Here is a 27466-nt window from a genome sequence, read left to right as displayed (position 1 = left end):
TATCAAAAAAAAATAGTTAGTATTAGCTTCTTAAACAGAGTCCACCTACTAGGTATTCTATTTATCTAATCAGGGTTTCCACCAGTTTTAAATAATTAACGTTTTTTTTTAAGTTTTTGTTTAAGTTTCCCATTATCGAGTACAGTATTGAGCCACGTTTCTACAGCCTTACTTCAACCGTCACGGCTCATCGGAACCATGGTCTCTTCGGGGTCAGGTGTCTTAATGGCGTCAGGCCAATTAGACAGGCTAATGAGAAAAGTTCATGAGCTATACTGTACAGCTTGCTGCTTGTTAACAGTCGGTCAAGAAAGAAAAAAAAATATTTTATTTGCAAACACACATCAACATAAACAATACCAACAAACAACCAAATAGCATAGACCAGACCATAGTGTTGTGTTCCTGCCGGTGAAAAGGCTCAAGTTCAACGATTGTGCTGATGACGGGAGGTCTTCGGAAGTAACTTGCCGTCTATTGTCTTTGAGTCGTCAGGCCAATTAGACACTCCTTTTTGCTGGCTAATAGCAAAAAGTTCATGAACTAATGGGGTAACGCGCATGTACACTGCTTTGAGTTAACAGTTCGGTCAAGCTTTACATCAGGCGGCCCGTATATTTTGTTTGCCACCGACGTAGTATAAAAAAAAAAACATAAACAAACAACAAAATAATGAACAGATCATGTGTATCAGCAAAAAGGCTCAAGTTCAGCATTGTGCTTCAGGGTCTGCAGCGCTGATTTTAAGCTTGATCCTTCCTTGTTGTGACAATGACAAGTTGACAACCGAACATATACACACAACACAAAATGGCAGCACAGTAATTACAGTAAGCAACTAACAAAAAAAAAAGCAATTTTGGTGCTTTCATTATTCATTATTTGACAAAGCCACCAAACCATCATGATGCAATGAACTTGTAGTATTATAGGGTAGGTCCTGGCGCGTCATAGAAATAAACGCCGGAAGCCCGGAACATATGGCGGAATGTTTCACCATAGACATTTCATTCCGCCTAGAGTTTGAATTCCACTTTCCAGATACCAGGATATCCTGAATATCCTGATATAAACTGTCACCATACGGGCATTTATCAGTATAAATTGCTGAATAATGTAATTATCTGATTTGACCAAATATCTATATTTACAATGGAACCTTTTTAACACAGATCACAGCTATCCATTTTATCCGATACGTTACGTCTGTCAGATTTTAAGATCCGAAAATTCGGCGTATCTTGCAAACCCTAATTCCGCGTGGTAGGGGTTCGTGGTAGGGGTGGTAGGGGAAGAGCTACTGGTCCATGAAGGAGCTTATGAAGGGAAACCATCCACTGTCACTCAAGCGAAAACTCGTCGACATGTGTATTCTGCCTGTCCTAACCTACGGCGCCCAAACATGGTCACTCACAGAGATTCAGAAGTCCCAACTGAAGGTTTGCCAACGCGCTATGGAGCGCAGCATTCTAGGTGTCAAAAGGATCGATCGAGTCCGAAACACTACGCTGCGCTCCAAAACTCGCATTGCTGATGTTGGCAAAAAAACCGCCAGGCTTAAATGGGACTGGGCCGGCCACGTCTATCGCATGCATCCGGATAGGTGGGCTAACATAGCCACCAAGTGGATGCCGACGAAGCGAGAGCCGGGCAGGCCCAGGCAAAGATGGCGAAACGATCTTGACGCCTTTCTGAAGAACTGGCCGGAGGAAACAGAGAACAGGGAGTCATGTAGAGCCAGGGGAGAGGCCTTTGCCCAGCAGTGGGACACTCAAATAGGCTAATAAAAAAAAAGGGGTTCTAAGTTAGTAAGTTACTGATTGTTACAAATGTATTGATTGTCAACTATCATTTGCTAACGACACGACAAAATAAAGTCAATTAGAATACGCTTCAGCAATGAGTCAAGTCATGGCATGGTTCACTGGTTTCACACTGTTTGATAAGGTCAAAAGACCGAAGTTCCCGCTTACACGAGGAACAGTTTAATCACTTAATGAAAGAACCTCAATAGATCATTTGCATGCAAGAAATTCAAATACTTATACGTTATTTTACAGAAATGTCTTACAATAGCTAAGTATTCGTTGAACACTCAACCCACCAATATGGGATCGAAATGTGGGGTTTGCTGCATATCAATCAATCCAATCATAACCATACCTTATACATAATCTGATGAATTTTAATAGGTACACTTAAAATTGGAATGTGATCTCTGAATATGAAATGGGCGTTTTACACAAGCGTAGGTAATATGTAGCCGTGCTTTTAGGTACTTTGCGAGTAAACTACGTGCTTACATGGCAGAATTTTATTTCGCTCCACTGACTTGGCTCTCGAAGCTCTGACTCACATCCTCAAGGAGTTCGTTAACACGTATTGTCTTAGTTTTGACAATCATCGTATTTTCTGCAATTTCAGCAATTCGCTGGAGAGGTTAATGAACTTGTAGTCAAAACTCATGAGAGTCATGAGTATCTGAAACAATTTAACTTTTAAAGCACTCTACGAGATCCAGATACGATGCGAAAAGAAAGTTTTAAAGCTACGAGATCCAGATACGACGAAAAGAAATTGGATGGATCTAATATAACAGATATCCAGATACGATGCGAAAAGAAATTGGCTAATATATCAGGCTAATGACCACAAAACAAAAACTTATAAGTTTAAAATTCTAATAATTAAGTAAATAATTTCAGTATAATGTAGATATGTAGTTCTCATTGGAGTAAATACGAATAGTACTTAGTGGCTCAAAAGGTATGACTTCGGTATGACATAAATCTCAGAACAATAAAAATTCTCATAATTTTTATCTCTTTATTCCATAGCTTATTTTTAACTGCTTTTATCAGTGGTCCTACCTAATCCTTTGTTTGGCCATTTCATTTCCGATTGCAATGTCTTAATAGTAGAGGCATTTATTTAACCGTTAGGTAACTACTAGCTATAGTTATTTGTTATACAAGGGGGCAAAGTTGTATTTTAACGCCGAGTGTGGAATTGAAAAACGAGCAAGTGAAAGGATTCTATAGTTGAACCACGAGCGAAGCGAGTGGTTCGAGAATAGAATCCTGAACTTGCGAGTTTTTTAGCACACGAGAAGTAAAATACATTTGTACCCGAGTGTAACACAAAACTTTTCCCCTCACTATAGCGAGGAAACTACAGCGCAAAAAATGCGCCTATCACTGCTTCCAGGAAAAATAATTTAATGGGTTTATAATTTTTTTGGTACTTTTTTACTATGGATGAAGTGGATTTTTTTATTACTACCATTTTTATGGGTCGTTAGATAATTACTTGATTAGCGGCCTTCATAAGATTTGTGATTAAGTAATAGTAGGTGAATGTATGTATTAAAGGGCTATAGAAAACTACTAAAACTTAAATAATGTAAGCGACGACAATAAAAAATACAGTATATCATCAGGTGTTGTGATCTCTCCCAGACACAATTAAAATAAGAAGGTAAAGATTGCTAATAGAATCGAAGGTCCCACGCCCACCTTGTGCCTATGTATATGTTATCACAAAATATGTTATGCATATGTTAAAAAAAAGTATTTTCAAGGGAGGGCACTATTACATTTTTTTTACATTAGGTACCTACTCAAAATATTTTGTACTCAGCTAGTCGCTCTTCTATATTCTATTATATAGTATTGGACTGTACTTAATCTATTGACCTAAGGCACAAAATTACCCCTATAATTATCGCTGCCCCGTCGCTATTAGCTTCCTGCAAAAGTCACGATTCGCAGTGCAAACTCATCAGTTAAACCGATATGACTCAGCTGACCTACGGTGTGGGGTCAATTGTACGCTATAATCACTGATTTATATTTTTGACGGTTCATAATATTTGGCGGGAAATAAGTCTGTATTGAAAATAAAGATACATATATGTATATGGTTAGGCGAAGTAAATACATTTAATCGACGGATAAAAATAAGACAAAAGCTTTTAATACCTACCCAAAAACTTATTCTAAAGGAATAAGAATAAGTTTTTGAGTAAGTATAAAAGCCTTGTCTTATCTTTACCCATGTAATATTAACTTCAAGTAAACCTACAAGAAAAAATAAAAGTAGTCAGAAATGTCTTCTGAACAGGTCATTAAATTGGTATTAAGATTTGATAAGGTAAGAGAAAACTAAACCTACCTACAACCGGTACCTATAAAAAATGTCTATTAATATTCAAAATCAAAACACCCATAGATACAACAGTGTCAACTTACCCAATAATAAGCCGAACGGTACTCCACAGAAATACAGAAACTTCACAAAAACCCACTTTACACACCGACCGGCCAATTTACTAAGCACTCAAACACGCCCAGAGTTCTTTAAAAACTTTGAAAATAACCTTTCAATTCAAAAATTCGTTAGTTTCGATTTTTAAAGATTGTTATTCTTTTACCATGCTGCCGTTTGCTGCGTCCGAGTTTGACTGAGCAGTCAGTGACACTGCGCATGGCGCTTTCCCACTCTATCTAGGAGTTATCGTATGAGAGTGAGGGAGAAGACTAATCATTGGAATTCATGGGTATAAGCATGTGTGGGCGTCCGACGATTGTGTGGTGCAAGGAAAAGAGACGGAAAGCCTTATTGGCAACGGCGCATTGGAAATGTGAGGAAAATGAGGCGTTAAGGGGAAGCATCTACTTTTACCTTATGTTCCATCCATTGTATACAACTGCTGTTATAGTATGAATTTTCTGAGATGAACTTTTCGGTTTTGCCCTAATCTATTAAACAAAGGCCTTTGTTTCTATTATTCGCGGTGGTTAGCTCCCGTTTCCACAGCACGTGCTAAAGTCTCAGTGTAGTTAAAAAGCAACTACATATCATGATAGCAATAAGGTTCAAATTTATTGAACAGTTTGCAGTGTGCAGGTAACTTTTTTTGAAGATGACAAAACGTGTTATCTCCGAAAGGGCTTTTTATGGATTTGAACCTTATTGATAGCAATATAAATAATAATAGTATGATAGTTGCTTTTTAACTACACTGAGACTTTAGCACGTGCTGTGGAAACGGGAGCTAACCACCGTGAATAATAGAAACAAAGGCCTTTGTTTAACAGATTAGGACAAAAGCGAAAAGTGCATCTCAGAAAATTCATACTATATGTATAAGTCTTGTGAAATAAAGCGCCATCTATCATCTACATCAGCCGTAAAATAAAAACGCCTTTTTTCTAATCTTTAAAACCCCTAGAATATATTTATTTAAACTTTCGTGCATAATTTAACAAAAATGGCGGACTTAACGCGATAGGCATTCTCCGCCAGTCAATCGTTGGGCTAAGCAGAGAAAGCAAGTTCGTTCGTTGCAAGATTATAAATTAAGTATAAAGAATAGACACAAAATATAGAAGAAGAAAACAATATCATTTTATTGCATGGTTATATTTGTAATTATAAACCTCAAAGGTACCTCACGAAATAAACGTCGCATGGTCGCCGTAAGTTAATGATCTAATAATGTAATAATACCCTTGTTTCGCCGACAAACTTTTCATCGAATATCATTTCATTCGAAAGTTTAGTTCGAGTAAAATTGTTTCGAGTAATTTTGTTTCAACTACTATTTATTTGAAATTTTCTTAGTTATTATTAACGAATATTGTTTCATTATTGTATACAATTACAAAACATCGCAATTCATTTATTCGACGTATTATTACAATACTTTCTCATTTGTCGTACTACACGTTAATAGATGTTTCTATTCTAGGAAACTTCAAATTGTCGATTTTATCGTGGCACATCACATATTTACGTCCATAATTAAACTATGACCATTGGCTTAAATCCTAGAGTGGGTTTAGGTTAGGTTATAACTGTGACCACACACAAAAACGACCAGCTTACAGAGTAGGTTTAGGTTAGGTTAGAACTGTGATCACACAGAAACAAACGGCTTACCGAGTAGGTTTAGGTTTGGTTAGAACTGCGACCTACACTACAACCAATGGCTTTTAAATTAGGTTTAGGTTAGGTTAGAACTGTGACCACACACAAAAACGACCAGCTTACAGTGTAGGTTTAGGTTAGGTTAGAACTGCGACCTACACTACGACCAATGGCTTTTAAATTAGGTTTAGGAATCAAATTGTATATTTTTAGAAAGAAACATAATTGAAATAATCTGCGTAATGAATTGTATTTAATGTAAAACTTAACCAATTCGCTAATCTACTCCATAACAAAAACAACTCAACGCCAATGTTATACAGCCTAAAACCGCTTGTCTCCACAATACTATAAAACTGAAGTACAGTTAGTAGCCCGAAGTTAGTCACAGGGTGGAACTGGCAACGTCGCATCACAAAAAGTTAGCTACGAAGTTAACCACATAAGGTCAGTTTGCCAATTCTTAACTAGGGGACGGGTGTGTCGCTTTAAAATGCATTTTTAAATGTTTTTCGATTGTTTTAAGCTTTAGTTTAATATTAAAGTGGTAAAAATGGCTGGGGGGAATTATATGTTGCAGTTGTACAATGTTTTTCACTCAGGACAAGTAAGTGTATTGGAATTTTAATTTGATTACTGGATTTGTTTTGTGTGTGTTAGTGGCCTTTCATTTACAATGCGATACTTTTATAACATTTATTTTGGACATGGTTTAGCGATTCATTCAATATTATGGAGAATATTTTATTTGCATACGCGTTTCATAAACATGAATAAACGTACAATTATTTTTCATGTAGGTATATATTATTACTTTAATCTTAATAAACTAAACAATGATTCTTCATTTAAAATGGCTATCCTTGCTAAAATTTAAGGTTTACAAATATTTTAGGTACGATACCCAATAATAGTGTGCTCACAACTCACAAGGAATAACTCGTTGAAATCTTTTGTATGAGGAGCGCGATACGGGATGCGCGGTAGGGAAAAATAATGTTAGTTTTAGTTGCAACGATATTTTATTTTTGACTATCCGGGAAACTAATTTCGAATAGTTGCAAAATTTTTATTTAAATACAACTGATACCACTTCTGAGTTTCCTGGCTACATGGAAACTGTGATTTCATTTTTTTTTAAATAAATGGTCTAAAATACTTAAAATTTATAAAGGTCTATTACCAAATGCTCCTATTTTAACTTTTTGCGTGTCATGTTTTTGTTTGGGTAGTTTTATCATTTTATATTTAATACATGCTCTTATGATTCAAGGGACTTAATTTCATATTATTTATGATTAAATTTAATACATATAGGTGGAGCCGGGCAGTTTATTCCAACGCATGACAGGCGGAGTGAAGACCGGCATCATTCTCAAGGATGTCTCCTTCACCACCCACAGCGGAGAAGTTACTGCGATACTTGGTTCAAAAGGTACCTAAATCAACTTAAATGGTATTAACAGACGTTGATAACAATAACAATATGAATTATGTACTACGTGGGACTCGTACCCACATCTTTGTGTTGACGCCTTTACGGTCCAACGCGACACCAATCCACACACACTAACTTCCACAACTGAAATATGTAATATCCAAAACTGAGAAATTAAATATTCCGGAATTTTCGTATGCTGATAATTTTTTTCCATTATATATAAATAAAAATAGCCTATAACATTTTGTTTTCTAAACTTTCCGTGAACTTTTCCAGCTTCTTGAAAACTTTCTTCAGTATTTGACCCCAAACTGTAATAGGTATCAATCACATATTTTTAGAGTAGGTATTATGCCTTCGCAGGTATAGAAACCTAGGCGATTTATTCAATAACATTTTAGAGCGTGCACAGACTGAGAGCGGTCTGGAGTTCTGCGTTCTGCGTTCAGAGTTCTGCGTTCTTTAGAATGTACCGAGTCTGTAGCAGCAACGCACACAGCGGGCAGTCTGCCCGCGGACTGCCCGCGGCGGTCAAAGCGGAACGCCGCGTTCTAGCGTTCTTTTCCCGCCGAGACAGAGAACGCCGGAACGCGGGGATGTCTGAGGTTGCAAACACAGATAAAAATATAAATTTGTTAGGAAAAGGAAGGATTTCTGAGGTCGAATAGTACACGACGAAATGCTGTTATGTTTATTTTATCCTTAATAAATAATTACAATGCCCTAAAAATACAGCCAGTCTTTATTTTTCTCAATTAATGAAACTATTCATCGACATGCGAATAAAAATATCGAATCGCTGTTCATCTGTAAGGAGAATTTAATAGGTGTAATTTTTGAGCAATAATTCTTCATAGGAAAACGAACTTTCCAGTGATATGTTGCATGTACAAAGACACAAACGAAACTAGAACGCGAGAATTTGAACGCCGCCTGTGTGCGTTGGAGCTTTTGAGCGGTCAACGGTCACCAGAACGCGGAACTCTGACAGAACGCAGACCGCTCTCTGTCTGCGCACGCTCTAACCGTTCACTTTTTTAGGCAGCGGCAAACGCGCCCTCCTCGATGTGATCGCGCGCCGAGTGGCCTCGAAAGGCCACATCCTCCTAGAAGGAGTCCCTCTAGAAGAGGAACAGTTCAAGAGTTGCTGCGCTCTTGTCCGTCACTCTACGCGTCTGCTGCCAGGACTCAGCGTTCAGCAAACTCTCGCTTTGTCGTTGACTAAGGTAAGTTCCGTTTGTTCTAGGAGAGTTTCAAAATGAGAATTATTTCAAAAATTTCTTCGCTCAGGCTCAAACTCTGGTTGCAAAGTCCAAAAATGAGAAGAGTTCAATAACAGATCGGTTTTGTTATTCCACTAAACAAGAATACTACTCGGGCTTAATGTGCAGAAAACGCAGACTTTTCGTAAAGGCAAGGCTCTTAGAGAGATCAATTCAAAAGATATGCCCTATGCTCCGCTCCTTCCCTCAATTTTTTTTTTCTCCCGAGTATGTACTGGTTTGTCAAACATAACAAGGCGATGGCCTCGGATTACAGATAAGAGACTGTTTCTTGTTACCAGCTCTAAATGATGATATTCGGAGTTTCCAGAGACCAAACGATTCTGATCACTTTCTTCCAGGTTTCCGGCTACCTAAAGTCCTCTAAGGTGAAACAAGTCATGGCTGACCTGGCGTTATCTCAGGTGGCACACAAATGCGTGACAACCCTGACGAAAAGCGAATACAGGCGGCTGGTTATCGGAGTGCAACTCATTCGGGATCCATGTATGTTATACATCGATTCTACGTGACAATTGACATAAAGAATCTATTATTAGAGCCTTCCTACTGTTTTGTGTAATCACCAGACAGAAGACCGCAATAAAAGGGAAAGGAACAAGCTGTTGTCTGTATACATATTTTCCATTGCTTGGTAGATTGGTAGTTTGACACAAAAATAATGGTGGAAGATCCTAGATGATTTAGTGAGAAATCGACTACCTATTAAATAAAAAACAATGGCAAACCTACGACCTTTGAGTATGATGTAACACGTCAAAGTCTCCTTTTTAGAGTGGGTACCATATCAATCATAATATTCATCATGTCTATATTTCAGTGATCCTACTGCTAGACGAACCGACATGGGACCTGGATCCCTTGAACACGTACCTGGTGATCTCCATACTGTCCAACGCGGCCAAGAAATACTCCACAGCCATCATACTCACTATGGAGAAGCCCAGATCTGGTAAGCTTTGCCTAATTAAATATTAAATGTAAGAACTTTCTAGAACAAATGGCCATGAAACATTATAATCATTTTTAAATTACACAGCACATACTTTGTAGACTTCGGAATTCACGGGAACCATCAACAGATTCGCGCTTCACCTGCAATCTCTGTGGCAGGAAGGAGGTGCCATGCTGCCATTGGACATTACAGTCACAGATATGCCTCACCTCCGATCTCTGATGGCGAGCATACCTCTTTAGAAACCGCTGCATAAATTATCTGTCGAGATGCTTTGGCCAGTGATTTTCTAAACTACTGAATTTTCAGCATAAAAACCTTGTTTGTTGCAGACGTATTTCCCTTCTTGGATCGCGTGGTATACCTGTGTCTAGGCGACGTAGTGTACGCTGGACCCACAAGAAACCTGCTAGACTACTTCGGCAGCATTGGATTCCCTTGCCCGCAGCTCGAGAACCCACTGATGTACTATTGTAAGTAGCTGCAAACCAAGGTTCATCAAGAGATCTAAGAAGTTTTTTACTTTGGTATTTTACAAAAAATCTTACCTTATCTTTGATAAATTCCATTTCATGAATCAGAATCTGTTTATTTGTGAAAACATATAACAAACAAAGAACAATACAAACAAACACAACATATGGAAATATTTTCCGACAAACAGGATAAAATATCCAGGATAGGCATAGTCACCAGAAACAGGTCAAGGTGAAACAGCATAATCGCAAATAAAAAGGAAGGGCAGTTTGAGTTTTTTCATCGCGTCCTAAAGAAGTCATAGTAATGTCCTAAAGTAGACATTAATTATCCTAAGCAGTACTTCGTCCTCCTTTCTTCTTTTGATTTTTCTCTTCCTTTTCAGTATGCCTCTCAACCGTAGACAGACGATCTCGCGAACGCTTCATAGAGTCCAACCATCAGATCGCAGCTTTGGTCGAGAAGTTCAAACTGGAAGGGCAGGCCATCATGCAGGGCAACGTCAATGAGCATAGGATCAACCCCAATAAGATGCAGCTGGGGTATGGCAAACCTAGCGGTGCTAAGGTCATATGGATGTTATATGTGTAAGTAAGAGTAACCTTAGCTTAGTAAAGAGGTAAGTAAAAATATTATTTCGCTGCGATACCGGATCAATTACCATTAGATTAGCACATACCTACTCTGCCAATTAAACTACCGAGACTTTTCGAGAAGCATGGAACTTGATAGATTTTTTATTATTATAAATGGGCTTACTCTTGGCCACAGACTAGCCAAAGGCAAAGACGTGACCTACGATGGAGTGAGCTCGCCCAGAACGTGTATAGTATAAAATGTTCGTGTCTCGCCCGGAACTTTTGACGCTACGACAGGACGTACGTATTCATATAAAAGGTTTTTTTTTACTTGGCAGGAGGATGCTAGCTTCGATATTTAACTTAAAGAAGAATGGAATGAAGCAAATGTTCATGCGATTGTTCTCCCTGCCCTTATATTTCTTGGTATTATGGGCTTTCTACTTTGAAGCGAAGGTAAGTTGAGCTAACCTAAAAATCCGGTTCGAAGGACCAAATCATGAAGGATGAAACCTGAATAATCATTTTCATTGTTTTCTTTAGGATTATCAAAGAGCCTTCATCACGAAAAGTGGGCTTATATTCAACGCGATGGTTGGAACATACTTTATCAGCATAATGAACACAATTTGTTTATGTAAGTAGTATTTACTCCTTCAAGTGGAGCACTTTCACTATGCGTTAAATATATATGTACTCAGACCTCAGACACATTCCATTTGTCATTGGTACTCGTATTTATGAGGTAAAAATAAATAATTTAAATTAAAAAAATTAAACGAGAAAAGTTGGCCTTAAAAGATATCTGTTACTTAACTTCGAAACCATTGTAATTCGAATATTTATTTAATTTCGATATAATTTCAGACGGTCCCTATAGGACGCGGTACTACCAAGAATCGCAGGAAGGGCTGTATAGCGGGGCCAGCTTACTGCTGTCCTGCAATTTGGTCTCCCTGCCTTTTTCTTTCATCAGCACTTTTGCGTCTGCCGCCATCATTTATCCGTGAGTAAACACACATGTAAGAGTACATTGTACACTTCAAAGTCACTGTACGGTGAAAATCATTGTGTAAAGCATAGCAAACTATGCGGCGGCCCTATGTGCATTTGGATCCTTTAAACATGTAACGCCACATATTGCCAGCTCATTTTCTAAGTAGGAACTTTTACTGTTTTCATATGCTTTGTCAGATATCAATTTTAGTTCTCACAAAACACCAGCGCCCAGCCCAAGCATGGCGCATTTCCGTTTTTCCCACCCCAAGTCACCCAGTAACGTGATGTAAATTGATCGGTTCTTATATTTTTGTCTCCAGTATTCTAGCAGACCTAACAGAAGGCCTGGACTACCTGTACTTCTCCCTCGTACTTTGGTCATGCTACATCTACGCAGAACAACAAGCCATGGCTGTCATGATGTTCGTTCGCAACGGACTAATCGCCGGCATCGTCAACGTTTACATCACCTGCGTCTACGTTATGCTGGCTAGCGGAGTGCTCAGGTAAAATATTATAATCAATTTACCTTAGTCTCCCCACATCGTCGCCAAATCGATAAAACCCCATTGAAAATGAGCTCGGATCACATCCGACTTCTAACGCATCGACGGGTAAGTATTCGCTTTTATTGAGCAGACATAGCTTCTTACGCCCGGATATCTCCAATTCCGCGTCGATAGATGTGGATTGTGGAGAAACCCTAGCTGGGCCCCCTTTTTTTTTTGACGGAGTGGGAATGCTGTTACGCACGATGTGTGGGACTCGCCGTTTCTTTCGAGTCCCTCCCCTATCGAGAGGGGGAAACTTGACCCTACCCACTAAACCCACTCCGGCGTTCCATCCTCTTTGCCGTTCGTGAGGGCGCGCTGGGATCGATGTTCATCATTCATTCACCACGGCGCCTCCGGCATTACCGTGGATCACAACTTCGATTAGAGGTGCATAATAGAGGGGGATCACCAGACGCACCGCATGATGACCCCTCGCTGGCATCAATCAACGTCGGGGATAACAATATTTATTAATATTTCGCTTTTACGGCTCGATTTTGGCGAGCGCTTTTACGCTCTTCGCCTAAATAGTTGATCTGATGACCCTGCCGCCTGCGTCGTTAGCGGAAGAGCGTCTGCGGCAAACCCTATGGAGAAACCCCTGGAACGCCGTTGTCAAAAATTTGTTACTGAATTAATAACCTTCAACCTGTTAATTACAGTTTAAATTGTCTGGGACAGACCTGGATCAAGGCGTTTGAGAGGTTAATAGAGTATACCTGTCCCAGTTCAGCAGACTCAAAACAACTTCACTCGAAAACGGGAACGCCGAATCAGATAGAACAAGTCAATAGTGCAACTGCTGTCATCGCCAGAATACGGTTCTTATGCTGGTTTTAGTTTCACGCGAACCGACCGCGCGGAGCAATCCGCACCGAACTAATATGCATTAACTTCGGACGGTCCGCGTGACACTAAAACCAGCCTTACTGGTCACCAACGCCTTTAGCCTTTTCTAAAAATTATAACTTTTCTTTCCCCAGATCCTACAAAGGCTTCGAAGACTGGCTCTTCTATCTAACCTACATCACCCACACTCGCTACGCGTCAATCTTCTTGCACCGAAACGTGTTCAAACAGCCGCACTTCAACATCCTCCCCTACAGCGACACGGAAAACTGCACGGCCATCACCAACCTCATCCAGACCTCTTCCAGTTTGAACACGAATTCGAATGCGAACTGTAGATACGCGAGCGGCAAAGCGTTCCTCGCAGAAAGGTTCACATCGAGGAGTTTTACTGGCGACATCTATCAGACGGGAGACATGAACATGGAATTCAATTTGGGAATCAGTTTTGCGTTCAGTGTTGGCATTATGCTGATGAATAAGTTTCTTAAATATGTATTTATTTTTAAAACTAAGTAAAACTCCATTGCCGCTACACGAGAAAAAAAAAACATCCTGTAATTTTGCATACCGATCGATAGGCTTCATCATAAAGAGCTAAAATTTGTCCATACATTAAGGATAAGTTTAGAGAATAATTTTCATGTATATGTTAGTATTAATAAATATGATAATTTTATCCGTCCAATTAAATTGTTAAGTGATTAATTAAATTGTACAAATTATGGTCTTTGTTGATTAAATTCCAGATTTACCTATTTTATTATTATTGTTTTTTTTTACATGTTAGGACTTACCTAATATTATTTATGAAGTTATGGGGAATAAAGGAAACTCTTGAAGCCACAATACAATGTCTATTTCTATATTAAATAAAAATCTTATCGGGAATTACGTTCGTAAATAAAAATAGCCAGATTCACATAAATTACGACTAACGCTTATTGTTAAGGCAGCTCATTTATCTAGTTATTACTGTAAAACCTTGCTAATCTGGACTGGAGAGGCAGATATATGGCAGAGTAAGTGTATTGTTTACAGTACATAAAACAAATCGTCAAGTTATTTTTACGTGATATTAACATGTTTTGAAAATAAATAAATTCGGTTCTTGATTAGCAGATAAAATAAACTTACAAAAACTTTCTGTTTGCTTGCTTTTGCATACGCTATACGCTCATAACTAAGTGAAGTTAGTCCTTTTCTCAAGACCTGTTTTCGTTAGAATGCGTATCCTGCAGGTCAGGTACTCCAGGCAGGCAAGCATTGACACGTAATAAACGATATAACGTCAGGCCGTTCTTTTCGCACTATTTGTAAGTGCGATAGGGACGCACCGATGCGATAATGTTTATCCCACTAATGTGCTACGCCTGCAGATTAGTAAGGCTCTATTGTAGCTTAAAGTCACTAACAGTTACTACAAAATGTTTGAGTGATATTAATTATGGTAAGGTGTACTCGGGTAATTCCGAACGTCGAAAACCGTCGGCAAATTCCGAAAACGGACCCTTATTACTATTGAATCACGGATGATTATCAATTGAATTTCGGAATTTTCCGACGGTTTTCGACGTTCGGAATTACCCAGTACACCTTACTATAGAAAACATTTGATGGAAGTCATTAAAGTGTCACAAACTCAAGCAACTCAACTGACTCAGTTTGTGAAATTATAGTATGTGCGTGATAAAAAAAGTAGTATTTCCTTTATTAGGTATAATCAAATTAAAGAAAATGAAAGTTTTAGGTACCTACTATTACATAAAATATATTTCTGAATCATAATGGAAGTGATAAAATGATTGAAACAATTATTTTGAAGCGGTCGGAGTTTAACCGCATCGATTTTTGCCCCGATCCTTGTTCGTATCGTCGAGGGCAGTACTAAGTATACGAAGAATTGTCTTATTCATCAGCCTTTGGCGAAATGGACTGGACATTTTTTGTCTTTATATCGGACTACGGCGGTTAAAGGATTAAGTAAGAAAGCATATCCGCAGGTAAAACTAAGAGTGTTAGATATTGAATATTAATAGGTACCTAATTACAGCAGTAGAAATATTAAACATACGATTTACTGTACCATGTCGTAAATTCCGGAATTTGGATGTGATTTAAATTGTTTGATAAATCTCATTCGTGATAAAAAATAATGTTTTTGAATATTTATGCTAAGTACAGAATAATCAGCATAATAAAATAAAAACTCACCTATAAACTATTATTCGGATTACTATGCCCTATAATCATCTTTACATGGTTATCATTATCAAACATCATCGCAGTTCCACTTACCTGTAAAGATGAAAAATATATAAAAAAACTGTGTAAAAAGATTCTAGTTGGCAATGTTTTTAGGGTAACTGTATTCAATTATTCAGGGCCGGATCTAGGGTAGAGCGAGTGAAGGGGCGCCAAAATGGCAAACGATAAAAAAGCAGCAGTTTGAGAGTTTGGTAAAAAAAGGTAACCAAAAGCGCCATAACTCCATTTCACTCTACCCTGATTGAGTGCTCAGGCCGGCGCTGACTGTATTGATATCACTACTTGTGTTATTTTTATGGATATCTATGCTACTTTCATATTATCTAAAACATTGTTAAACTAGGTACCACTTTTGTAGTGTATTGTTGAATTTACAACACCTTCCAATGTCAATGTTTGAAACATATTAACATGCCTCAGACAATAAATTAAAATATATTTATGGAATATTGGCATACAAAGATGTTGATAATCTGAACAGTATACTCAATATTTTCTAACAATGTCCACATGGTCTTTAGCTAACTTGATAGGTTGAGTTTTCATGTCTCATCCGAGTGTGAACTCGTCCATTCCTTTGGGATATGATGTGTATATCACTGTTGTCTCAGTCTGTGACTCATTGTCATTCTCTGCTTGGTCCGGTATTCCATCTAGAAAAAAAAATGAATATAATATTATATGTATATTGATATAATATGCTAACTGAGAAGTTCTTGAGTGTGTTTGAGTTTATAAGAATTTTCTTACCCACCTTCATACAGTACTATGGTTTTGTTAATTTTCTGTATTGTTACCTGTAAAAAATAAATTATTATGATTAAATATTCACAAGGTAGATTTTTATACTCATATTACAACAGTTAGTAGTTTATCTTCCCAGATATCAAGAAATAATAACTCATTCAAAATGGCTATCAGTTGAATCAAGATCTTATTTTTTTTAATTGATTATTTTTATGGCAAGGCTACTGAAATTAAAGTCATTGCCTTACTGGAGAAAGAACAATTTCTCTATATTTCTTCAAATATAACTTCAGCGGCTCAACATAGTTGTCAAAACCCAGCGTGTTCATAGCAAACAGGACATCCTCTCCGTTGATGGTCTTTCTCTTCTCCACCTGGCAACGGTCACTTGCTTCACTCGTGACAAACGAAATAAACTCTGAGATGCATTCTTGGACACATTCCCGGGCATCTTTAGCAATCTGAAATAAAATTTAATTAATTTTTGTCCTGTTGTGTTTATATAAATCAATCAGATCAAAAATACTTTTCATGTAGATCTATTTCAATTTAGACACTATTCCATTGTTTGTCTGCCATGCTTGCCTTTTCAAATATTGCTAATCATATAAAAGTTATTGCATGTTGTCCCGTGGATTCAAACAATTCCTCAAATTTTATCAAAATATGCTAAGTGATCTAAGTGTGATATCTGTTCAGTTGTTCACAGACTGAACTACTTTCTTATTGACATAATTTCTAATATTATGTAGACATGGTGGAGCTCAAAATATACACCCATTTTTCTATCTTCTTAAGAATTAACTTTGATTAAAGGTAAATAAACAATACCTTTCCGTTTTCAGGTATGGCTCTTTTCATAATCTTTGCAATGTTGGCTATGGGTAAAAACCTGTCCTGCTCCCTAAGTGGTGCATGCTTGCCCATGCAAGAGTCTGAATTATTCTCTTCTTGATCTGAAACAGGAACACTAGCATAATTACAGAATTTACAGACCACAAAACAATTACCTTAAGTATTACAATAATTTCATGTGTTGGATAGCAGCGGACACTTATTATGAATGGTATTTATGCTAAGTGAAATAGACTAAACTTAATATAAGAAATGATGCTGTCTAAGAGTAAAACCATTATTTGCATTCGTAAGAATCTTACAGGCAGTACGATGGATGCGCTTACCGAGTACATCGTCGGAATTAACAACATAAGTCTCCTCGTCGACCAAGAAGCCTCCATCTAATCGGACGAGCTCATTACCGAGTTCGTCGCTTTCCATGGTCAGAAAAAATATGCTGAGGTTAGACCCAAAACATTAACACCCCTGGCGCAATGCTGTCGATTATGCAAAATATGAGGGGTCAAAATTATTCCACGGCGGCTGAGAAAGCACTTCAATAAGAGGTTTTACTCCATACATAACCGATTAAAGGAATTTAATTAACTCTGACTCGTCCGCAACGCACAGCACAAGTAAGCACAAGCATAATCTAAAGCTAAACAATTGACCGACCCTTGTTTGACATTGACAGTTCCTTGACAGCGTGTGCTTGACAGTAGCCATGAGTATTTCACTTTCCAAAACATTTTGGTTTGTCCAAATGATATTACAATTTTCATAGTTTGCAAAAGTACTTTATGATGAGGAGTAAAATAATCCATGGAGTATTATATCAGAACTGAATCACTCACAAAATGAACTCATATAGCGAATATGAGTGCTTGCTTGTGTTTATTATTGTAATGACCCTGAAGTTTAATTTGGACACAAGTTGGAAAAAGTAGTTACAGACTACACAAAAAAAAGATGGATGCCATAAATTCTGGATCAGAAAAAGTGTTTATCTAATGTGAAAACTGTCACGTAATCACAATTTTATTTAGTTTCATGTGACATCTTATGTTTCTCCATGTTAGGCAACCTGGATAAAACTAGGAAAGATACAGAGTAAAAATCTTTTCCACTTCCCAACTGTGGTCCCAACCAAGTCCCAACTATCAAAAACCATCAAATCCATCCAAATACCCTAAATAACCAAGCCAGTTTTTCAACACGAAATAATCAATCAATGTACTTAAATCTTCATTATATTCTCTTATATTACACTCAGTGTTTGATAGTATATTTATAAAACCTTATAAGAAAGTCGTATATGTATACAGTTTTGCAAAATAACATAATTATGCTGTTTGCATTTCAGGTCAGCGACGTTGATTGCTGTAGAATAGATTTTTAGCTGAAATCACCTGATCTTCTATTCTACAGAAACTCAAAGTGCTATTCATCATATCCCGGAATTATAGTGCAGCAGCTGTATCAATTAAAATATGTGATTGTGGTATAGGTTATAAATCTTGAATCACTATATCAACACAAACTACCTAATAAGCAAAACTGAAAAACTGCCACCATGGGAGTTCCAAAGTTCTTCAGGTATACAAGTGAGAGGTATCCCTGCCTCAATGAGCTTGTGAAACAATATCAGGTGAGATTTCATTTACTTGTTGTTTGAAATCTATAGTTGATAAACATAAGTTGCCCTTATCTTATTATTGTATAAAATTGTGTGCAATGGATCAATAATCATAAACTATTTATTGGTAATTAGCAGAAAATAATTTATTTAAACTTATTGGTATCTCCCACTGTTGGGTGTTGTCACATAGTTTTATTTTGCCAATCATTTGTATTGTTTACTTAACAAATGGTCACCACTTGTCAAAAGTCTCTCAAAATAAAATAGAATATTTATTTAATCATTTCTAATTATTTCTCCTATAAGATTCTATAATTGTAATGCCAGATATCGCCAAGGAATGTACATGTGTATATAAAAATGTCATTCTATAAATTTATTGGCTTGTATATCAACTTTTGCTTGCATAGCAAATGAAATCAACAACAATTACTATTCTTAAGCAATTATTTTTAGTACAAGGTGCTGATACTAATAAAATTATAAAGATTTTGTGCTATATGATAAGGTGATTCGCATTGGATTTGGTTGCGCACACCTCTCCAGTGTGCAAGTGGCACATCACTATGTACAGTCAACCAATTGGAACCCTAGGCCACTGTAGAACTATCTCATAGTGAAATTATAAATCAGATTGTTAGAAATCTCTTACTGCTTGTCATTTTGACATGGTTGTAGAGTGGCCTAGGGTTCCAATTGGTTGACTGTACATTAAACACATGGCAGCTGGTGTGAAGTGACATCAGTATGATAAGTATCTGTCTAAGTACACTCAGTTGCCCTGGTTCAACTGGGTGTACTTAGACAGATACCTATCATATACATATAGTGGTCAAACCCAATCAGTTTACAAAATTCTTATTTCAATAAAAAGTAATCTTGATTTATCTGGTTTTTCCTCTGGACCCTCCTCAGATGTTTTTTGAAACTGCCACACAGATAACATCTTCCTCAAATAGGCTAGTTTCCTATAGCTAAAATAAAATATTTTATGCAATGTACAAAATAAAGCATCACATAATTAGACGAAAAATATGGACAGGAGTTATTTTTATTAAACATAATCTCTATTTAATAAGTCAAAGAGAAACATATAAATATAAAGTAAATGAATTGACCATGACTCACTTCTCAGTATTTCATAGTAGTTCCATATTAGCAAATCATTTTGACAGTTCTTAAAAAGAAGCTGTTTTTGACTAGTAGGAAACTAGCCTATTTTTCTAGCTGAATATACTTTGATTTTTGAAATTTTAACATGAATTCTAAAATGACCTAAGATTTTTCATTAGTCCTTGCACTGCACTTATAGACCAAAAACTATTCCAGATACCAGATTTTGACAACATGTACCTTGACATGAACGGTATCATACACAACTGCTCCCATCCAGACGACTCCAACCCGCACTTCCGGATTACAGAAGAGAAAATCTTCCAAGACATCTTCCATTATTTGGGCATACTGTTTCAAATCATAAAGCCGAAGAAACTGTTCTTTATGGCTATTGATGGTGTCGCTCCGAGGGCTAAGATGAACCAGCAAAGAGGCAGGAGGTACGCCACATTAAAGAACTATAAATACATAACTAAGTACAACTATAAATAGATATTTATATTCATATTTTTATACATAGCTTTTGAATGGAACGATATTATGTAACTTTGTTCGCTGGCAATTAATTTTGCATTATATCTGCTTTAAGTCAATAGTCCGTATAGCACCAGGACATCTATAATTTTTTAAATACATTGCTAATGTAGTTCTTTTTATACTACGTCGGTGGCAAACAAGCATACGGTCTGCCTGATCGAAATTGGTCACCGTAACCTATGGACGCCTGCAACTCAAGGAAGTGTCACATGCGCGTTGCCAATCCAGTAGAAAATTGTACACTCCCTAGTTGCACTTTTCCAGTACAATTCAAGTACAATTTATATGTCATATAAATAAAATAAATAATTTTATTTATATACATATAAATTGTACTTGAATTGTATACACTTATATGTACATATAATGTGAGTGAATTGTTTTCTCTATAGATTCAGATCAGCCAGGGAAGCAGAAAAACTAGAAGAAGAAGCAAAATCAAAGGGTAAGTTGGACAACTCTCGCTATAGCCTCACTGTTTTACTCTTGCTGTTGCTTGAAATATTTGTATGTTTTATTTTATTTATAGGCGAGGTTCTGCCAACGGAGAAGCGGTTTGACAGCAACTGCATTACTCCAGGGACTGTGTTCATGGCACGTCTGCATGAGCAGTTAAAGTACTTTGTGAAGCACAAGATGTCCACCGATCCTTTGTGGAGCAAAGTGAAAGTTATCCTATCGGGTCATGAGGTTAGGTCAAAGCTTTTTTTAAATCTTTATTAGAAGAAAAGGGGTTTCGTCACTACGATGTCAACCCAATATTGAAAATATATTAACTCTAGAACTCTACTACATTATTTGAAGGTATAATTTGCACATGAGCCTGGCGTCATCTGATAGAGGTGATGCCAGGATCATATTACAAGTATCAACTTATAAAATGCTTTTGTCCATCTGTTGTAATGAGATTCATTTCTGCGCCAAACCTCATGGAATATATTTAAAGAATTTTGAATCAGTGTAATATGACATGTTTTCAAAGTCACCGAGGATAATTGTGTGGACTACAACTCCACAAAATTAAAGTGAAGACCCAGAAATAATAAAATTGGATTGGAATAAAATATTATTTAAAAATAACATACTTTTCAGACCCCAGGCGAAGGCGAGCATAAAATCATGGATTACATCCGGTGGTCGCGCTCCCAGCCCGACTACGACCCGAATACCCGGCACTGCCTCTACGGTCTCGACGCTGACCTGATCATGCTGGGCATGTGCACCCATGAGCCGCACTTCGCTCTGCTTAGAGAAGAGGTCAGTTATTCAGTAACAAATGTTAAACTTTCGAAAAAAGAAACAATCTAGAAATATTACTTCGTGGAGGTGTGAAAAAAGCTTCAGGTACCTACACATTTATTGATTTGCACAGCCATTTCGCCAGCTCTTCATTGCTTTTATAATTAGGTATGTATGTTTGTACAATTTTGATCTCCAAAAAACAAACTATTTATTATAGTATCGTTGCCCCAAAGTAATACGGTCTTGTTGCACTACGGCAACAATGATTGGGCATAATTTATGGTAGGATTTGAAGGCAGTTGTTACGTTGTCTTATCCGTAATTAATGTTTCCTAAAATGGGTAAATAATTAAATATACACTGTTTTTGAATGAAACGCCTTTCCCACGCTGAAAAAGTCATTGCGTGACTGCTATTGTCTATTTAGTAAATTACAAATGATTACTAAGACAATCGAAAAAATTCACTGAAGAAACGACGCCTTCCACAAGGATTTTGAAATGAATGAAATTAGTTTATTTTATTGCCGGAAATACATTCCATAGTTTATTACTAATATTAACATAATAAATTAACTAAATTAAATTAAAATTATTTTAGGATCCTGACTATCTCAAGGATTTTAGGATCGATCCTTCCTGTGGCACGATAGAATGTGCGCCGAAGTAGACATTCTTTCTAGCTATACTTTGCGCGATTGATGTTTGATTGCATTTGTTTTTGACCCCCGACGCAAAAACGACGGGGTGTTTGCGGGTGGAAGTTTGACGTGTCTGCCTGTCTGTCTGTGTGTCTGTCTGTGGCATCGTAGCTCCCGAAAGGATGAACTGATTTAGATTTTTTTGTTTGAAAGATGAATTAGACGGGAGTGTTCTTAGCCATGTCTGATCGAAATCAGTCCACTATGTCGGGGTTTTTTTTTTTAATTTAAATTTTATTAATTTGCAGGTGAAATTCGGAAAAACTACCCAACGAGCAACCAGCCCTGAAGAAACCAACTTCTACCTTCTGCACCTCTCACTACTAAGAGAATACCTAGAACAAGAGTTCATTGAAATCAAAGATAAACTGCCGTTCCCATACGACATAGAGAAGATTGTTGACGATTGGGTGCTCATGGGATTTCTGGTGGGAAACGATTTCATCCCCAACTTGCCTAATATGCATATAAGTAATGACGCTTTGCCGGTGCTGTATAAGACTTATATGACGGTCTTGCCTACTTTAGATGGTGAGTCATTGATAACTGGTGAATAGTACAAGTTGTTTTATCTATGTGATAAGTTGATAAATTATTCCATTTATCGTAAGTGTTTTTAAAAAATCGCAGAGATGTATTCAATAAAAAATATGAATGATGAGAAATTAACAACACAGATTTGGCAGTGACAGTGAATGGAGTGCCAAAACGTCAAATTCCTAATATGATGTTTATTGTGGCACTCATATTTTTTTTATTTCATGTAATGTTGCTAAATTTTTTATAGCAGGGCTGAGATGACGACTGTCCATGATCTGTCACCATGTCTGTCACGTTGCAACAAGTATGTAAGTGTGAAAGTGACGCATGATATGACAAGTGACAAAAACACGACCATGATGCCGCCACTGGATTATGGATTTAGAAAGAAGCTCTTCCTTCTTCTTTAATTTAACAACTTTTGGTTTCATTAAGCCTAGCACATGATTGCCGCGAGAGTACGTCGCCGCGTCTCCTTCTAACTGTATTAATGACATAAGGTCGGGTAGTCTATCACTCGGCGACATGCTCTCGCGGCAATCATGTGCTAACCCTGCAGATATATGGCACATATGTAATTTAAAATATCAATTATATTCTTTAATTTGCAATATTATTGCAGGTTATATAAACGAGGCGGGTGACTTAAACTTAGCGAGGTTCGAAGTATTCATGCAAGAACTAGCCAAGATCGATAAAGAAAAGTTCCAAGATACGTACGCTGATCTCAAATACTTTGAGGGCAAGACGGGCAGGCGGCCTAATGCCAATGAAAGGAGAGAGGTGTGTATACAGCCGTTTTAGCTAAATTGGCGGTAAATAGAATATAAATATTTTTATTCGTAAGCACTTAACAACGACGATAACAATATAATATACTTACACAAAAATTACCGACACACAAACAAGTAATCATACATCCACACAAAAGGCTAACAGAGAAAAGTGCTCTCATCTCAGCATGTTGCTGGCGACTTCCAGCGCTGGTCTTCCGATGAGGCCATTCGGTGAAAACAATCACGACAGGTAACAATTTAAGAATACAATAATAAAAATAAAAAAATAGCGAAAAGAAAGTATACAAAAGACAACAAAGATTTATAACAGACATTAGGTACATTATTACATATACACACAAATAAGCGTATTGACCACTTATATAGAAGCCAATTTCAGATCACCTTCGCATTTCAAACCTGTTAATAATCTTTATTTAAAAGATACTGTAAAATGTAGTGGGTAATAGTTTTTCATCATCTTTTCTCGGAAACGTATGTCTGTCGTGCTAGTTTGGTCAACGTTAGTATTTCTTGATCTGAGACTGACTAAAACAACATGACACATTAGTGTTTTTCCTTGAAAATAAGCATAAGCACACAGCTGGATCACGCAGTAAGAAATTATTCTAAAATTCGTGGCATAGTGTGGAGTCGTTGTGTTTTCTTGTAACTTGTAACTAAATTAATAGTAAAGGACATTGTTACACAGATTACTTATTCGGTAAGTTCAATGAGGTTTATTTAATCCATTCATTCACGAAGACGCGAATTCGTGTCACAATACATGTATAATTGTAATGCGGATGCGGACGTCGGCAATGAATGTGTTAAACAATGATAATATGTATATTATATATCTATATTAAAATTATTTGTTTCAGTACAAACCTAACAACGACGATACGTTCAACGTAAACGTAGATGACATAAAGGCGAATGCGCCCGACGACGCGCTGCAGGCGTTGATCAGCCGTACAGAGGAAATGGTAAGGATTGCATACGAATTACAACTTTAACTGTTTGCTCTAAGGTCGGTCGAATTTCACCATCCCACACAGAGTTACGATCTCATTTTAAAAATATGTGTTGGATCGTAATGAAACTTTGGGTGAGGTCACTTTACCTGTAACGAGTTTATAAATAAATAGCTTCAGATTATATTATAAAACATAGGAAATTAGATACCTATTATGTTGTTTATAAACGTTTCATCTATTCTACAGTATTTCAATGACGTTGACAATGAAGAAGATGAAGAATACGAAGAAACTAGTGATGGTAATTATTGGTTTTTGCAACTTAAATATACAAGTACATTATAGATACCATCTTGTATAGATATGACCCGCCCAGTGGGTTCTCCTGCATCTGAGATTCTGAGCAAAGTTCACGAGCGCTTCCCACAAGCGGATTCTGGGCACTATGAGACTTCAACGATTGCTTTTGTAACTTAATTAACTACACTGAGAGAAAATACAACCAGTTTTCATGTTCGTTCAACAAGTTTTTTGGTTAAAATAGCGCCTAAGTGCTATTTGGTTCAAACAACAAGCTACTTGTCATTTGAATCGGCAATATATTTGAATCAACAAGTCGATTTTATAAAAACAACCTGACACATTGTTTTAAACATACGTTTGGCTGATTCAAACGGATAAACCGCAACAAGTCGAACTTGTTAAATTCACAATGCAAATTTCTCTCAGTGTAAAGTTTACTCGCCTTGCTAATATTTTATATGAATAAACTTTTCAGAGGAAGCCACATTTGAGATGGAATTCAAACTCCACAAGAAGGATTATTATATGAATAAGTTAGATTATTCAGCTGTAACTGCGTGAGTATTACAACATTTTTACTATTATTATATTGAAATTATGTGCTATTAGTTCGGCGTCTGCTGTCTTTATGTTCTTACAAGCTTTTATTTAACTTGCCCCGTTAGTATGTTAGTATGAGTCAAATCTTGCGAGTTAAATTTGATCCACTTTCCGGTTTCCGATTGAACTAAAATTTTGCATGCATGCATAAATCGGATGTCACATATTGAAACAACAATGATATAATAATATTTTTGTCTTTAAATGGTATTGTTCCGTCCAATATTTAACCATACCAATAATATTCCAGAGAAGTATTAGCGGACCAAGCGGAAGGTTACGTGCGAGCGATCCAATGGAACTTATTCTATTACTACAAGGGTTGCCCGTCGTGGTGTTGGTACTACCCTCACCATTACGCTCCTTACATCTCAGATATAAAAGGCTTCAAGGACCTGAAGATCGAGTTCGAGCTGGGAGAGCCTTTCAAACCTTTTGAACAGGTAACGTTAGGAAACAAAACATTAAATAAAATAAATAAATATTGGGGACACCTTACACAGATCAACTTAGCCCCAAACTAAGCAAAGCTTGTACTATGGGCGCTAATCGACGATATACATACTTAAATAGATAAATACATACTTATATACATATAAATATCCATGACTGAACAAATATCTGTGCTCATCACACAAATAAATGCCCTTACCGGGATTTGAACCCAGGACCGAGGCTTAGCAGGCAGGGTCACTACCGACTGAGGCCAACCGGTCGTCGCCATTCTTTTTACTCATGACATAAGTCCCAACAAAATTATAACGCCACCATTTAAAGGCTTACGCCAGCAAGAGAACACTGAGAGAAAATACAACCATTCTTATTACTTGTTACTCTTAACATAAGTCCCAACAAAATTATAACGCGACCATTTAAAGCCTTACGCCAGCAATAGAACCAAAACCAGTCTATCACAGTATTCACAGTCACCCTGTGTCTTGTGAGAAGAAAAAAAACCTTTCTTATAAGTCTAAAAAAAATGGCTGAAAAATTCGGTCAGGATTCTTATGAAACACAAACGAAAGGTGAAAAGGATTATGGCGTCAACAAGAGGACTCCCGAATATTTCTCGCTGTTGCGTATTCGTGAGGGCAGAGCGTATCTGGAATCCCAGAATGGATGTTTGCTATCTGGGTACGATATCCTCACAGCTCAATCTGCGCTATCTCCAGTTGACTACACTGAACATTTTTTTTATTGCAGCTTCTGGCAGTTCTCCCATCGGCCAGTAAGCACCTCCTACCAGCACCTTTCCACGACCTGATGACGGACGAAGATTCCCCCATAGTCCACTATTACCCCATCAACTTCGAGACGGATCTCAACGGCAAGAGGAACGACTGGGAGGCGGTTGTTCTTATACCGTTTATCGATGAGGTTAGTTTTATTTTATTATTATAATGGGTAAAGGTTGATGTGCGATACTTCATTTATGGACAGTGAGCTGCAAATGTGCATGGTGAATTTGTTAATGAATTCAATTTTACAGCTCACTGTGCCTATTTTATCATCATCATTTTATTGCCTTTATCCCAGTCACTTGGGGTCGGCAGTCGGCACAGCATGTGTTCCTCTTCTATACATCTCTATCACTCGTCATCTAACCCGTCATTGTACCTATTTTGTGGATTTAAATAGCAAGAGAAACAACTGACAAACATAGACGGTAACGCTTATATCCTTTATACTGAAGAAACCAGGCAATTTTTAATGCACTGATAATGCAATAATAACACGAGTACATAGTCCACCTTACCTTATTACCTTGATAAGTGCAAAACATTTTGAGTTTTATCGCAGAGGTTTAAGGCAAAACCCCACCTCGGACACTGGCCATCAAATATATGAAAGAGGTGCGTTCCTAGCACACATGTCTAAGCTCGTGTAGGTGAACGCGTACTAAGCTTGTATGAGTGAAATATGACAGGTCGATTGTTCGCATTTTTGACAGGCGGTAACTGTGAGGTAACCGAGAGGGGGTGGGTGGCACTTTCAGCGGGGAGCGGGAGTGGCCATACTGTACGATAGTACTCTTTATTATACTGTGGCAAAACTGTCGTCCATTTTTCACTTTTAAATATGCTAATACTGAAGTCACTTTAAAATTAGATAAT

General features: G+C 37.3%; 3 protein-coding genes and 1 long non-coding RNA gene across 5 annotated transcripts in view; 2 read left to right on the top strand and 2 right to left on the bottom strand.

The window, feature by feature from the left end:
* Positions 1 to 4493, bottom strand: part of LOC125226270 — a 74132-nt gene extending 69639 nt beyond the window's left edge. The window contains exon 1 of the long non-coding RNA XR_007177062.1: positions 4251 to 4493. This is a non-coding gene — a long non-coding RNA (uncharacterized LOC125226270). The remainder of the gene's footprint in view (positions 1 to 4250) is intronic.
* A 1820-nt stretch (positions 4494 to 6313) lies between these two features.
* Positions 6314 to 13565, top strand: LOC125226464 (ATP-binding cassette sub-family G member 5; the record flags this gene model as incomplete). Its single annotated transcript, XM_048130449.1, has 12 exons — positions 6314 to 6538; positions 7249 to 7366; positions 8414 to 8598; positions 8997 to 9141; positions 9476 to 9607; positions 9943 to 10083; positions 10473 to 10674; positions 11004 to 11121; positions 11209 to 11302; positions 11533 to 11671; positions 11985 to 12170; positions 13202 to 13565. Coding segments are annotated over exons 1-12 (1878 nt in total), but the record flags the coding sequence as incomplete, so codon positions are not given.
* A 344-nt stretch (positions 13566 to 13909) lies between these two features.
* Positions 13910 to 17584, bottom strand: LOC125226265 (nuclear transcription factor Y subunit B-3-like). Of its 2 annotated transcripts, XM_048130196.1 has the most exons (6): positions 17264 to 17584; positions 16914 to 17038; positions 16331 to 16543; positions 16090 to 16132; positions 15862 to 15988; positions 13910 to 15365 (listed from the first exon to the last, which is right to left on the bottom strand). In XM_048130196.1, the coding sequence occupies exons 1-5, from the start codon at positions 17358 to 17360 to the stop codon at positions 15885 to 15887; spliced, it is 582 nt and encodes a 193-aa protein (XP_047986153.1). In that variant the 5' UTR covers positions 17361 to 17584; the 3' UTR covers positions 13910 to 15365; positions 15862 to 15884. The 2 variants fall into 2 exon arrangements, with proteins under 2 accessions (XP_047986153.1, XP_047986152.1); XM_048130195.1 differs by having other exon boundaries at positions 13910 to 15988.
* Positions 17585 to 18062: 478 nt separating this feature from the next.
* The window catches only part of LOC125226256 (5'-3' exoribonuclease 1), a 32805-nt gene continuing 23401 nt past the window's right edge, over positions 18063 to 27466 (top strand). The window contains 13 exon segments of the mRNA XM_048130184.1: positions 18063 to 18152; positions 18283 to 18567; positions 19888 to 20114; positions 20604 to 20656; positions 20741 to 20901; positions 21304 to 21468; positions 22402 to 22684; positions 23316 to 23476; positions 24354 to 24458; positions 24696 to 24750; positions 25228 to 25309; positions 25603 to 25795; positions 26556 to 26729. Coding sequence (XP_047986141.1) covers positions 18493 to 18567; positions 19888 to 20114; positions 20604 to 20656; positions 20741 to 20901; positions 21304 to 21468; positions 22402 to 22684; positions 23316 to 23476; positions 24354 to 24458; positions 24696 to 24750; positions 25228 to 25309; positions 25603 to 25795; positions 26556 to 26729 — 1734 coding nt within the window. The 5' untranslated portion in view covers positions 18063 to 18152; positions 18283 to 18492.

This window comes from Leguminivora glycinivorella, chromosome 5, assembly GCF_023078275.1.
Source record: "Leguminivora glycinivorella isolate SPB_JAAS2020 chromosome 5, LegGlyc_1.1, whole genome shotgun sequence".
NCBI classification, from domain to species: domain Eukaryota; kingdom Metazoa; phylum Arthropoda; class Insecta; order Lepidoptera; family Tortricidae; genus Leguminivora; species Leguminivora glycinivorella.
This window is presented reverse-complemented; position numbering and strand designations above follow the sequence as displayed.

Coding starts and splice junctions, on each gene's coding strand:
- LOC125226265 (XM_048130195.1), bottom strand. CDS start 17,360: ATGGAAAGCGACGAACTCGGTAATGAGCTCGTCCGATTAGATGGAGGC. Junction 17,039..17,263: donor TAATTCCGACGATGTACTCG/GTAAGCGCATCC, acceptor TTCCTGTTTCAG/ATCAAGAAGAGAATAATTCA. Junction 16,544..16,913: donor CCATACCTGAAAACGGAAAG/GTATTGTTTATT, acceptor ATTTTATTTCAG/ATTGCTAAAGATGCCCGGGA.